This window comes from Arachis hypogaea, chromosome 3 (assembly GCF_003086295.3).
Source record: "Arachis hypogaea cultivar Tifrunner chromosome 3, arahy.Tifrunner.gnm2.J5K5, whole genome shotgun sequence".
Classification (NCBI taxonomy): domain Eukaryota; kingdom Viridiplantae; phylum Streptophyta; class Magnoliopsida; order Fabales; family Fabaceae; genus Arachis; species Arachis hypogaea.
The window spans coordinates 133,733,787-133,746,551 of record NC_092038.1 but is presented as its reverse complement, the minus strand read 5'-3'; the positions used below and the strand labels follow the sequence as shown (position 1 = coordinate 133,746,551).

General features: G+C 32.4%; 3 protein-coding genes across 6 annotated transcripts; all 3 read left to right on the top strand.

The window, feature by feature from the left end:
* The first annotated feature begins 61 nt into the window (after window positions 1-61).
* LOC112733970 (probable inactive purple acid phosphatase 1) lies at window positions 62-5,251 on the top strand. Of its 2 annotated transcripts, none has more exons than XM_025783114.3 (13): window positions 62-368; window positions 449-625; window positions 808-899; window positions 1,005-1,074; window positions 1,176-1,298; window positions 1,733-1,825; window positions 2,040-2,169; window positions 2,400-2,481; window positions 3,022-3,154; window positions 3,472-3,677; window positions 3,767-3,892; window positions 4,305-4,614; window positions 4,784-5,251. In XM_025783114.3, exons 2-13 carry the CDS (start codon window positions 449-451, stop codon window positions 5,087-5,089), a joined length of 1,848 nt encoding a protein of 615 aa, XP_025638899.1. In that variant the 5' UTR covers window positions 62-368; the 3' UTR covers window positions 5,090-5,251. The 2 variants fall into 2 exon arrangements, with proteins under 2 accessions (XP_025638899.1, XP_025638900.1); XM_025783115.3 differs by having other exon boundaries at window positions 88-265.
* A 128-nt stretch (window positions 5,252-5,379) lies between these two features.
* Window positions 5,380-7,823, top strand: LOC112733967 (uncharacterized protein At4g14342). 2 transcript variants are annotated; one of them, XM_025783111.3, is made up of 4 exons: window positions 5,380-6,028; window positions 6,279-6,364; window positions 6,444-6,567; window positions 7,583-7,823. In XM_025783111.3, the coding sequence occupies exons 1-4, from the start codon at window positions 6,023-6,025 to the stop codon at window positions 7,628-7,630; spliced, it is 264 nt and encodes an 87-aa protein (XP_025638896.1). In that variant the 5' UTR covers window positions 5,380-6,022; the 3' UTR covers window positions 7,631-7,823. The 2 variants fall into 2 exon arrangements, with proteins under 2 accessions (XP_025638896.1, XP_025638897.1); XM_025783112.3 differs by lacking the exon at window positions 5,380-6,028 and having other exon boundaries at window positions 6,273-6,364.
* A 13-nt stretch (window positions 7,824-7,836) lies between these two features.
* LOC112733966 (protein PLASTID REDOX INSENSITIVE 2, chloroplastic) lies at window positions 7,837-12,763 on the top strand. 2 transcript variants are annotated; one of them, XM_025783110.2, is made up of 4 exons: window positions 7,837-10,856; window positions 10,954-11,058; window positions 12,360-12,570; window positions 12,669-12,763. In XM_025783110.2, exons 1-3 carry the CDS (start codon window positions 10,599-10,601, stop codon window positions 12,552-12,554), a joined length of 558 nt encoding a protein of 185 aa, XP_025638895.1. In that variant the 5' UTR covers window positions 7,837-10,598; the 3' UTR covers window positions 12,555-12,570; window positions 12,669-12,763. The 2 variants fall into 2 exon arrangements, with proteins under 2 accessions (XP_025638895.1, XP_025638894.1); XM_025783109.2 differs by having other exon boundaries at window positions 12,360-12,763.
* Window positions 12,764-12,765: the final 2 nt, after the last annotated feature.

Below are 12,765 nucleotides of genomic sequence, written 5' to 3'. Positions count from 1 at the left end.
TCCTTAAATAACATATTTAAATTATTTATTTAAAAGAAATCCAAAAGAAAATATTTTTAATATCTTGATTCATGAAGTGAAGTCAATGAAGGAAAATAATAGTCAGAGAATTGGCTTTCACATTGAAATCAAATTAAGAGAATCTTCTTTTCAGATATTCCTAAATCAAAATGTATATATTTGTGTGAAAACACAAGGGTGACTTATACTCAATTATATGTGAATGAAGTGATAAGAAAACTTAGCTGTCATTCCTTCTCCAAAGGTTGCTTTTTGCATTCTATATCTCCATACCCATTTTATTAAATGAGGATTGGTTGTTGACTCACTATAGTGTTGTTATCAATTTGAGGCTTGAATTTTAGTAGGTAAAGTTTGATCTTTTTTTTTTTTTCCCTTTCTTGCTTTTAGAATTCTCTGTTATATTTACTGTAGTTGCTCTTTTCAGATGATGATGGAGGAGCCTAGAATGGTGTTTATGTGTCTGCTGATTCTTGCAACCTTTCAACAAGTAGTAGTGTCAGATGAGCATCAACCACTCTCTAAAGTTGCCATTCATAATATAATATCTGAGCTTGATCAAAATGCTTATGTCAAAGCCAACCCTAATGTCCTTGGCTTGAAGGTATAATACCCTTTGATTCCACAACCTATTCGGAAATTATATTTTTTCAATGCATATCTTATGTTTGCTTAAAGTTCTAGCTGAGTCAGTATCTGCCTTTTTATCTTGCCTGTGATGAAAAACAAGGTTTGGTGCAAGAAATTGATGAAGTCTACTTTTTTTTTTTATAATTTTTATTTTAGGGACAAAATACAGAATGGGTTACACTGCAGTACTATAATCCAAAACCAACAATGGATGACTGGATTGGAGTATTTTCTCCAGCAAATTTCAGGTAGGTTTGTACATCATGGTACCTAGCAACATACATAATCATATGTTACATGATTCAAGAGCTAGTTACATTAACTGGAGTTCTCTTTTCTTACACAATTTCCAGTGCTTCTACCTGCCCTGCAGAAAATCAATTTACCAGTCCTCCATTGTTCTGTTCTTCCGCACCTATCAAGGTTTGCACAGAAACCTTATCCATTTTTTAGCCTAAAGAAGACCTAAAAAGATGTTTAACAATAACTTTTTTTTCTTTCCTTTTTATTTTTTATTTTTTCAGTATCAGTATGCAAATTTCTCCAGTCCCAATTATAAGAAATCAGGAAAAGGTTACTTGAAGCTTCAGTTGATTAATCAAAGATCAGATTTCTCATTTGCTCTTTTCACAGGTGGCTTGACAAATGTATTCTCCTAAACTCTACTACATTTTTTGTTTATTTGTTTTAATAAGATTAGTCAATTTTATCAAACTCGAAAGTTTGCCTAAACTTGTGGAGCCTAAGTAAACTTGAATCATGAAACTCAAATTGTAAACTTGCAAGTGTTTATGAGTTAACTCTAGAGTTGGATATCTTTGAATTAGTTCTTATTTGAAACAAGCTTACATACACCATGTTGAGTTCTACTGCAAATTTTATTGAGAAACAAGCCAAGAATGTAGTTTTCTTCCATGTATTCCATGTTTATATTTCTATAGTTCTTGGTTAATTTGATTTTATTTCATGCGGTTTATATTTGTCACTATACTTTTACTTATTTCAAGCAATTGTATGTATAAACTCTATGACTGAAGATCTTGTTCTGAACTTTATATTTCTTCCTTTCCTTTTGGAACAGCCAAAGCTTGTTACAGTATCAAACAAAGTATCATTCAGCAATCCAAATGCTCCAGTATATCCACGACTAGCACAAGGGAAAACATGGGATGAAGTAAGTTTAAACTCCTTCATATTAAAATCTCAAAAGTCATCTTCTTTTTCCAACTTGTGATACTATTCTTATGGAATATCTTATTGCAACTTGAAATGTCTCTTTTGAATAAATATATCAGTAAATGGGCCAATCTATGTGTGTGACATTCAAAATATCTTAGATTGTTAAAAGCTTACTTATGTTTTGAAGTTTTAACACATTCTTTACACAGATGACAGTAACATGGACTAGTGGATATGGGATTAATGAAGCTGAGGCTTTTGTTGAATGGGGACCAAAAGGAGGGAAATTCATCCAATCTCCTGCCGGGACACTGACTTTTGACCGCAATACCATGTGCGGTATGCAAATCTTTTGGTTGTGATTTTTACCTGTATTTTGACACTTGAGAGTTAGAAAATGGGTATTTTGGTCGACAAAACTGTGTTCATCATCAATAACATGGTTCACTGCAATAAGTATTATAATATTTGCCATTTTAAAAGAATGTTTAGAAATTACTAATGATTGTTAACATAAAATAATTGATAAAATTTAAAACAAAATGATTGTTTTTCATCTATACATATAGGTGCACCTGCAAGGACTGTTGGATGGCGTGACCCTGGGTTCATACACACTGGCTTTCTGAAGGAGTTGTGGCCTAACAAAGTGTATGTCATGTCTTGTATGAGCATAATGAAATTGTTTGAATGAGAATTGATCTTATTGACTTGCAGTGTTTCAGTTGTTGACTAAACAAAACCAAGCTAATTAAATATTTCTTTTATGGGAATAAGTTTTAAGTTACAGGAGAAATAGGATTACATGATGGGATTGGATAGGATGGTATTTCTTTAAAATTGATGCTATATATAATACAACAAAAAGTTCTTTTTCTACTAGGTGGGTTTAGCTGTGTGTATAAATAACTCTACTGTTTTCTGTGAACAGCAAAATGATCAGGAGAAAAAGTAATTATGATTTTGATATTTAATGATAGAATTCTCTTGGTTGGCCTTTGCCTATGTTAGTCTATCAAGTTATCCTCCATAAATATTCTCTTCAGTGTGTCTGTAATATCTTTATTATGATCTTGTCCATTCATCCACTGCAGCAGGTAGCTTATGCTCTACACTTAGTACTTTTGCAATCTACTAAAACATTATTATTACTATTAGCAAAAATTTAGTATGAATGATCCACACTTGCAGGTACATATACAAGCTTGGGCATAAATTGTTTAATGGTACAATAATTTGGAGTGAACAATATCAGTTTAAGTCCCCGCCTTTTCCTGGCCAAAACTCCGTGCAACGTGTAGTCATATTTGGTGATATGGGCAAGGTAATTTTCTTTAATTCTAGTTTCTAATCATGTTCTGAAAATAAAATATGAAGTTATGAACAAATGTATATTACATATTTGCGTTAAGATTCAGATTGATATTATCTCTTGTACCACTTCTCTCTCCACTATTTCATCCAAAGAAAACTCCAATTATATAGGGATGATTTACACTTCTTTGGCTGATTTTGTTAGACTAGTGAAAGTAAGAATAATTGGCACTGTCAATATAATACAGCAAGAAAAGATATCATCATTCTTGCTTGATATTTGTATTATTATTACATAAACTTCTAATTTGATTACGCCACAAGCAGGCTGAAGCTGATGGCTCCAATGAGTACAACAATTTCCAACCTGGCTCACTCAACACTACTAAGCAAATTATTCAAGACTTAAACGACATAGATATTGTCTTCCACATTGGTGATTTATGCTATGCTAATGGATACCTTTCACAATGGGACCAGTTTACTGCACAGATTGAGCCAATTGCCTCAGCTGTACCTTATATGACAGCAAGGTAAGGTTTGTCATTATTATGAGTTGGTTGCATCCTTTTATCTTTTACACTTCTCATTTATCTTAGTTTCTTCTACTTTGTTCCTTTAGTGGAAACCATGAGCGCGACTGGCCAGGATCTGGATCGTTTTATGGGAGCATGGATTCAGGTGGTGAATGCGGTGTGCTTGCTCAGAGCATGTTTTATGTACCCGCTGAGAATCGTGAAAAATTCTGGTAAATATATCCGAAAAGAAATGATGAATCTTCTTTAGAGATCCTCCTACTTACTAAATGAATGAAGAATTTAATGTCTTTTAAGATTTCAAGACATGAACAGTATCCACAATTTACTTCATTTAGTATTTCAGAGAATGTTTAGGATGATTTCTAGGATGCCAGATCATTACTTTGTCTCAACTTTTTCATATATCATACTCAGGATGATTGTGGTAGGTTGTTGATTCACTCCTAACAGTTTTCTAGATATAGGTGTGTAGCAACTCTAGTTAAAATATCAAATTACCATAGCCATGTATTGCGTCAAATAAAACTTAATTAGCCTTCTCCAAGTCAAGTATCTGAATCAGGATTTTTCATAGGCATCGAAAATTATGCCAGCTCCTTGAACATTGCATTTCTTTGCCAGGTACTCCATAGACTACGGCATGTTCAGATTCTGCATAGCTCACACAGAACTTGATTGGAGAAAAGGGACAGAGCAATATGAGTTCATTGAGAAGTGCCTATCCACTGTTGACAGACAGAAACAGCCATGGCTGATATTTCTTGCACATAGGGTACTTGGTTATTCTTCCGCCGGGTTCTATGCAGCCGAAGGCTCGTTTGAAGAACCAATGGGGAGGGAAGACCTTCAAGTTCTATGGCAAAAGTATAAGGTTGATATAGCCTTCTATGGCCATGTCCATAACTATGAAAGAACATGCCCAATATACCAGGTATTCCATTAATTTCATAGATTTGTTGTGTCACTTTGTTCCATTAGCTCCGATTCGCAAGGATTCACCTTGTCCTTTTAGGCATGTTTGGTAACTTTCTATCTCAAAACAGATACAAAAAGAGAAAAAATTAAGGCGATATATTTTTTTTATTTAACTCTTGCTTCAGAATATCTGCACCAACAAAGAGAAAAACAATTACATAGGCAACTTGAATGGGACAATACATGTAGTAGTTGGAGGAGGAGGAGCATCCCTTGCTGAGTTTGCTCCCATTAACACGAAATGGAGCATCTTCAAAGACCATGACTTCGGATTTGTGAAACTCACAGCATTTGACCATTCAAACCTGTTGTTTGAGTACAAGAAGAGCAGTGATGGCCAAGTTTACGATTCTTTTAAGATATCAAGGGACTATAGAGATATCTTGGCTTGTAATGTTGATGGTTGTTCACCTACAACACTAGCATCTTGATCTAAATATCTAAACCCAAAGAAAGATGTTTATTTGCTTTCTTTCTTTTTTCCACTTCAATAATGTTCAATAAAATTCTCATGTTGATGTTACCCCATCTTCATATGAACTGTAATTATGTAAACAATGTAGAGCATATATATAAGTGGTATATATCTCTAATGTTGCTGTTCTAGTGTCTAACAAAGAGAAATACTAGAGTTATCAGAATTTTTAGCTATTGATCAAATTTATTCAGTCTAGTAATTTAACAACATATTTTAGTCTATATTTTTAAATATTAATAATTAATTGCTGACCAAAAATAATAAATTCTGATGGATATCTAGTATTTCTTGTCGAACAAATTTTCATGTCATGCACATGGCTTTTTCAATCAAGTTTATGAGTTCTTGATATCATTATGGTATAATGAAATATAACATTATGCCACTTTAATATGCATATTTTGATCCTGATGGACACCCACGTTAAGCTTAATCTTATAATCTCAACATTCAAATTATAATTGTTGTAAAATTTCGAAAATAATATTTTTTAAGATAAATTAAAGAAGTTGAAAAATATGAGAGCCGTGATCAAGCCCTATGACTAGGAGCTTTTGTTTCATAATAATTTGAGAATGTTACATCAATATTTTGAAAAATTAAAATTTTTAGAAATAAAAAATATGTTTCCAAAATTTAAGATTTAATTATATTTTTTAATATTAACTGAGGAATATGATATTTCTGAATATAATCAATGAAAAAACAGTTTTTTTTTTTTCTCTTTACAATAATATATAGATAAAAATAAAACACCGCGTTTTTTAATTTTCCCCAGAGCTTTCAAGTTTCAAGTTCAAAGCTTTGAGTTAAGTGCAGCTCAACTTCTCTCTCTGTCTCTGTTCTCTCTCACACACAGGTAGCTCCTAATTTCTGAAGAAGGAATATGCAGGTACGAACCTTCAATCTCACATCTTCCTAATTTCTTCAAAACCCTAATTTTTCTCTTCAGCTTTCGATGCTTTTGTTCTCTTCTTAGGTTCATGCTCTCAAACAATTGTACAGATTTGTTTTTTCTCCCATTTTTTTCAAGCTCTATGTAATTAAAATAGAATCAAATTCTTGTAAATTTCGTTTTGAAATTAATTGCTGAAGTCTACGTTCGATGGTTCCTTTTTCAATTTTTGGGGGATTTTATGCAGGCAAGTGATAGGTTTAACATCAATTCCCAGCTTGAGCATCTCCAAGCTAAATATGTTGGAACTGGGCATGCCGATTTGAACAGATTGTGAGATTTCTTTGTTCCTTTAGGGGAAAAAAGACTTTTTTTTTTGTATTTTTTATTTATTTATTGTTCGAATGTGCAGTGAGTGGGCGGTGAATATTCAGCGTGATAGCTATGCTTCATATATTGGGCACTACCCTTTGCTTGCATACTTTGCTATTGCTGAAAATGAATCCATTGGAAGAGAACGCTACACCTTTATGCAGGTTATGCTTTGAGATCTTTTTCTTTTTATTTTTTCTATTTCAGTCACCTTATTAATTGCAAGATTCAATTATTATTATTTTGCCATTCCTTTTGATATATAGATTGTAGATTACAGTATGCTTGTGTTCCTGTATCTGCAATTTGGCTTGTTAAATCTATTGTCCTGTTTGATGATCAAGTTCTTATTTCTTGATGTATGCATGAGTGTTGTTTTAGTCAGATATGTCGAGGCCAGACAGGTTTTGAATAGGGCTCATGAGAATTATAGTTGTTACTGCTATATACATTTTGTTCTGATGGATATGAAGAATATCATACTACTTAATTCTTATTTTGGTAAAATATTATCTAGATTCTTCCATGGGAGTATTAGCCCCGCTCCCGACAAGCGACACTTTTCGCACTCTAGGTTCTTCCATTTGTGCTGCACATGGTCGTGGCCATTGTTTAACAATAGGTCTCTAGTTATAACTTCGAAGGATTATATGTTTATGTTGCTTGCTTTATATTTTGTTTTTATTTCATATTGGTTGGAACTTGGAAATTGGTTTCTCAAATTTAAAGTTCATAGGTGTTTATTGTGAAGCTACTAGTTTCTTTTCTCTTTGGTAATCTTCTTGATATGTAGAACTATATCGTAAACTTGATGTTAGAAGAAGTTGAAATGATTGAGTTGTGAAGTGAGAAAGGACATCTAGATGGGGGATGAGATGGAATACATCTAGTTTTCATTTCTTAAAAAGTTAGATCGTAAGAATATATATAAAGTAAGGATCTTGAATCACACTGTATGCCTCCAAAAGACTGTGCCAAGCAATTTGGGAAAGTTGGGCAGTTGGCACTTTGAATTTCAATTGCATATTTAATATTTTAATGTATGTTTAATTAGGCATATTTTATGCTTATTGTTACTATATAGTATGAGAGCTAGGAGTGAGAATTTTTCATGTGTGCTACATATTGTAGATGTAGAAGTTCTTACTCGTTTTATTGATGAATTCACTTTGTGTGCAGAAAATGCTTCTACCCTGTGGTCTCCCTCCGGAAAGAGAAGAAGATTGAGAATTTCCGTCTGGGGTACAAAGGGGAAAGGGCTAATCACAAAGTTTGTAGCCTTTGATAATTCATTGTACTGTTATTCTGATTGAAAACGTATGGTTGTTGTTAGAGACTTAGAGGTTACTGAATCATCTTCCTCTTTCTTGTAGATCCTTAAGATTTAGTTAAATGCAGCTTGGAATATTGGCTCTTGAAAGGTTGAGTTTAGCTTTTTTTTTTTTTTTGTTTGGCTTAAAGGATGGTCTTTATAAATTGTATGAGCTTGTGTATGCGTTTGGCATGAGAAAAGAAAAGGAATACTTATAAGACATAGGAGAATAGTAGAATCTAGAAGGTAAAGTGCAATAGGCACTTTTTTTTTTTAATTTAAATATGAGTAAAGTGAGCTTGAAGATTTCGATTTTAGATTAATTAGTTCTAAAAAAAAGAATTAATTAGGTCATTTACAATAATAAATAGTGGACATATATCTCCTTTTACTAATGGATAGTACGAAACGAAATAGGATTTTTTATGTATTTTGTTATTTATAGTGGTGTGTGTTTTATTGCTGTCATATGAACATAGAAATAAGGTAGTTTTGGATACGAAAGTATTTATTATTTTTTTAGTTTTCATCTAATATTTATCAACTGTTTTTTATTTATCACAAATTTTACAAAAATAGGTGAAGTTTTACTTCAAAAATTGTTATCTATATGACGATCTTTCATAAATTGACACATTACAATAGTTAACGGTACATATAAATATTACCGTTAACTGTTTGTTATCGTGGAGAACTAAATTAGTACTTTTTTCTTTAAGAACTAATTAATCGAAGTTGAAATTTTCAAAGACCTAATTGTCAGTTCATTCTTTAAATAAAAATTCTTTAATTATCAGTTTGGATTAAAAATTATTGTATTTTTGCATATTATCATGGAGTAGCTAGCAAAATAAACGACAAGTATTTTATACATATTTTTTGCATATTTATGCATTAGTTAAAGATAGACAACTCTAATGCTTTTATATTATTATTTCTTATGCTTCTATACAAGTAGATGTTAGTGCACTAAGTTTTTTCGAGTAAAGTTGAAGTTGAAGTTGAGCAAGCCTTAGTTCAAATTTTTAATTTTAATATCATCATTTTTTGGCTTGGTATTATCTTGCATAGACTCAGTTACCTGAAAAGCTTCAGTATGATACTGACAATCTGACATTGACATTGGCATATCTTGACAATGTGTATAAGTTTACACAATTTGAAAAGAAAATTAAATATAACATTATTAATAAAATACATGCAGCAATTCAAGTTTAGAATTTCACTTAAGTTAAAGAAAACGTTACCTACTGTCAAAGCTTACTAGTATTTTTCATTAGGCAGTTAATTTCAAATCATAACCACCAACTCATTCACATTTAAAACCGAAAAAGTCTAGGGGACTAGCAATTTTGTTAAATTTTTGCCAACATGTAACCAGCAAAGAAAAGTGAGTCATTGGATGAAATCTCACAACAATTTCACACCATTAAAACCATGATTGATGGCTATTTGATAGTTACAAATCACAAAAGTTGCTGGCCCCTAGCATTCCTCTTTAAAACCAAGAGTTTTTCTTTAAATTTGAGTTAGTTGTGTAATTAGCATGTTTTTGCTCATAGTTATCATGTTTTGCAAATTATTGAGCTTAAATTTTGACTTAGAATATTTATCATCCCCAATATTATTCAAAAGTTTCTTAATTTGTTAGTATAACAACTAAGTTCCAAAGACATAAATAAGATGAAAATAAAACAACTAATAGATAAGAATAAAGAGTCGTTTAATGATGAGTTGAATAGGATTCTATTAAGATAAGAGTGAAGACTCGTTTGATGATATGAGCTGAATAAAATTCTATTAAACTCAAAATAAAACAATTAGGCTAACAATAGAAGCATATACTATAGGATAATTGATTGTTTGGGTATTTTCTTATGTTAAAAAAAATTTCATTTCCTGAATTTTGAAAACAAAACTATCAAGTTACAGTCTATTATAAATATCAAACAAAGTACAAAATTATACAAATTTCATGAGTAAGATACTGTTTTTTAATTTGGATAAAGATTATCAATACAAAAGAAAAGCAAAATACAGAACATGAGATTAAAAATTTTAAGTTCTCCTAACATAACATAAGACATAAGAGACCTTTCAAAACATTAGCTGAATTCTGCTTTGGTTTCTAGTCTAGTCAAGTGTCTATTTCAATTTGTAACTAAGGCAAATGGATAATATACTTAATAAAGCAAATTACTTATTTTTTTACAATAGCAAAATAAAATTAAAATGGAGCATATATAGATCTTTGATGATATTTTTTTTTATTTATCATAGACAAACAAGTAAACATAAGTATCTCTATTCAATTCAAACAAATGATAAAACACAAAATCGGTTAAATTCTATAACATAAAAAAAAAAGTTAATAATTTTGGCAAAAGTTACATAATACATCTAAAAAAAATAGATTTATGGAGAACTCAGAAATGAATAAGAATTTATTGGAAGAGCCCGAATAATAATAAAAACAGAACAAAACTATCTAAGTATAACAAAAGCATATGTGTACAAAAGGATGAAGTTAATAAAAACAAAAATATACCAAAAAAAGAGAAAGAAAAAACACCGAAAAAATAAAAATGTTTAAAATAGGAGAAATTAGAAAACAAAAAACAGGCTGAAGAGAAAAATAGAATAATTTTATCTTTTTAAATTTTATTTGTTAATTCTTCTTTAATAAAATATATCTATTTAATTCTTTTTAATAATTTTAATATGATTGATCCCTTTTGATAATTAAAATTTCTTAACGGTCCTTCACACAAATTTTCCCAAAGATAAAAAAATCTCTGAGAAAAACAGTGAGTTGAGTCTCAAGACATTTGAGCTTAGGAAAAAGAAACCAGAGATAAAGCTTTGTTCTTTAGAATTTAGACCATGGCTTTCGCTACTGCTACGTGTCTTGCACCTTTCTTCCCTCCTCCTCCTCCTTCTTCTTCTTCTTCTTCTTCGTTCCCGTCTTTGCGTTCGTTATGCTTCTTCACAAGTGGCACCACACCCAGAAGCAACCAACGTTTCTCGTTTCCTTTTGCAAACGAAAAGTTCGCAACTTTACCACGTTCATCCCCTAATAGGCTCACCACCCGCTTTTCTGAGTACAAATTCCCCGACCCTATTCCAGAATTTGCAGATGCTGTGAGCTTTTTTCCCTTCCACTCTTTTGGGCTCGCTCAGTTTATTTTAATGGTAAATTTACTTCTTTTGTACCTGTTTTGGTTTGTGTTTGTTTCAGGAGACAGAGAAGTTCAGAAATCACCTTCTGCAGAAGCTTTCAAAGCCTTCAAAGAAAGACACGTATGGAGAATCGGTTGAAGAAGTTGTGGGAGTATGCACCGAGGTAGATTTTCCTGCTTCATGCCCCCCATTTTACTTTTCTCTAGCTAACTTGGTTCCTCACAAGATTTTTATTGATGGATATTTTGCTCTTTTGTTTGTGTTAAGTGCCGAGTTCTGTTTGTGTATATGGTATATGTTGTAATAGCTTAGTATTAGTATTGTGAAAGATCCCATTTTTGAAGGTTCTCCTATCCTTGACTATGGTGAAGATAGGCAGTGTTTGGCAGCTGGGCAGGACAAAGATCCAGAGACGGAAATTTGTATGTGTCTTGTCTCGGCTACCATAAACAGCCTTAGGGAATAGGAATAAGATTAAGGGTTCTGTTTTGTGTAAATAACTACATATGGGGTGTGAGACTACTACAGATAATCCAATTGTGGATGAGGTATGAGTCGGCCCGGTGTCTCGCAACCCATATGTTCACATGATCTGTTTCATAAGGTTAATGATTAATTGATTATAGCATATCACTCTGATTTTTCAGCATGCCAAACTTGTGACCCTGCTTTGTGGCATTTCTGGTTTCCTTTTTCTTTTTTTCTTCCCTTTTACCCCCCTTCATTCATTGATGAGTGCTGTGACCTCTGCATGTGAAGTAAGGTCTAAGGGAACACGTTGAATTTTGAAGTCAATTTTTTAATGCTTATGTTGGAGTCTTTTTTATGTTTATTTAGTCTGTGGAATTTCTGAATGTTATTTTTCCACTGGTGAGTGATGAGTGATGAGAGGTATATATTCAGGTTGACATGTGTACTGAGGTCGTAAGGAACTAATGAATTTAGAAGTGATTTGTAATGCCTGGTTAGATAAATCAATGTTTAGTAGTTTACTTTGTGGCATTTCTGTTTTTTTCTTTTCTTCACTGATGAGTGATGAGAGGGCTATACTTTTAGGACAATCGAGCCCCTATAAGTTGACTACAGGAGGATATTTTAACTACCAGGAAAAAGGAACAGATGAAGGAGCAGATGAAGTTTTATCCGTTTTTATGTCAAATGTTTCCATTTTCCATGTTATTTGTCCTTGGAATTAGGAAGTGTTGATAATAACTTGAATGCCTTTCATATTTGATTGTCAGTTTGTCACACAACATTGCAAATGCTAACTTGATGCACTCTTTGTGTTCATTGGCATGACATGAATCTGATAAGTGTTTGATTCGTTAAGGTAGTTCATTGTTGTGGATCTTCTTTGTATATCAGTGCTTTTATTCTTGTGCTTGAGTTAATTAGTGATATATGATATAAGTCAATGAGAGCTGTGACTTATGCAATAACACATTGAATGATTGAGTTGAACAGATTTTTAGCACGTTCTTACATTCTGAGTATGGAGGTCCGGGGACTCTCTTGGTCATTCCATTCATTGACATGGCTGATGCCGTAAGCGAAAGGGGGCTGCCGGGAGGACCACAAGCTGCACGTGCCGCTGTAAAATGGGCCCAAAGTAATGTTGACAAAGACTGGAGGGAATGGAATGGCGGTGATAGCAACTAAGAGGGTACCTCTTCATGTATGTTAATCAATTACTTAGTTCTCTAACAACTGAGTTTGAGATGCTTATGTTGTAGGAGCTAAATAAGCAGTTTTGATATTTTATTTTTCTCCCAGACTCAAGATGGACCTCAAAAAAACAAGACACTAGATAGTATTTGTGGAATGATTGTAGGGAAATTCTATGCAAGAGGGGCATGAAGCATTTGATATA

Excerpts from the sequence above, each read along its gene's own strand:
- LOC112733970 (XM_025783114.3), top strand. The coding sequence starts at position 449 with ATGATGATGGAGGAGCCTAGAATGGTGTTTATGTGTCTGCTGATTCTT. Across the intron at positions 2,170-2,399 it reads TGACCGCAATACCATGTGCG|GTGCACCTGCAAGGACTGTT; the intron begins GTATGCAAATCT and ends CTATACATATAG. Across the intron at positions 3,893-4,304 it reads GAGAATCGTGAAAAATTCTG|GTACTCCATAGACTACGGCA; the intron begins GTAAATATATCC and ends TTTCTTTGCCAG.
- LOC112733967 (XM_025783111.3), top strand. Across the intron at positions 6,365-6,443 it reads CATGCCGATTTGAACAGATT|TGAGTGGGCGGTGAATATTC; the intron begins GTGAGATTTCTT and ends TCGAATGTGCAG. Across the intron at positions 6,568-7,582 it reads AACGCTACACCTTTATGCAG|AAAATGCTTCTACCCTGTGG; the intron begins GTTATGCTTTGA and ends CTTTGTGTGCAG.
- LOC112733966 (XM_025783110.2), top strand. The coding sequence starts at position 10,599 with ATGGCTTTCGCTACTGCTACGTGTCTTGCACCTTTCTTCCCTCCTCCT. Across the intron at positions 10,857-10,953 it reads TTCCAGAATTTGCAGATGCT|GAGACAGAGAAGTTCAGAAA; the intron begins GTGAGCTTTTTT and ends TGTTTGTTTCAG. Across the intron at positions 11,059-12,359 it reads TTGTGGGAGTATGCACCGAG|ATTTTTAGCACGTTCTTACA; the intron begins GTAGATTTTCCT and ends TGAGTTGAACAG.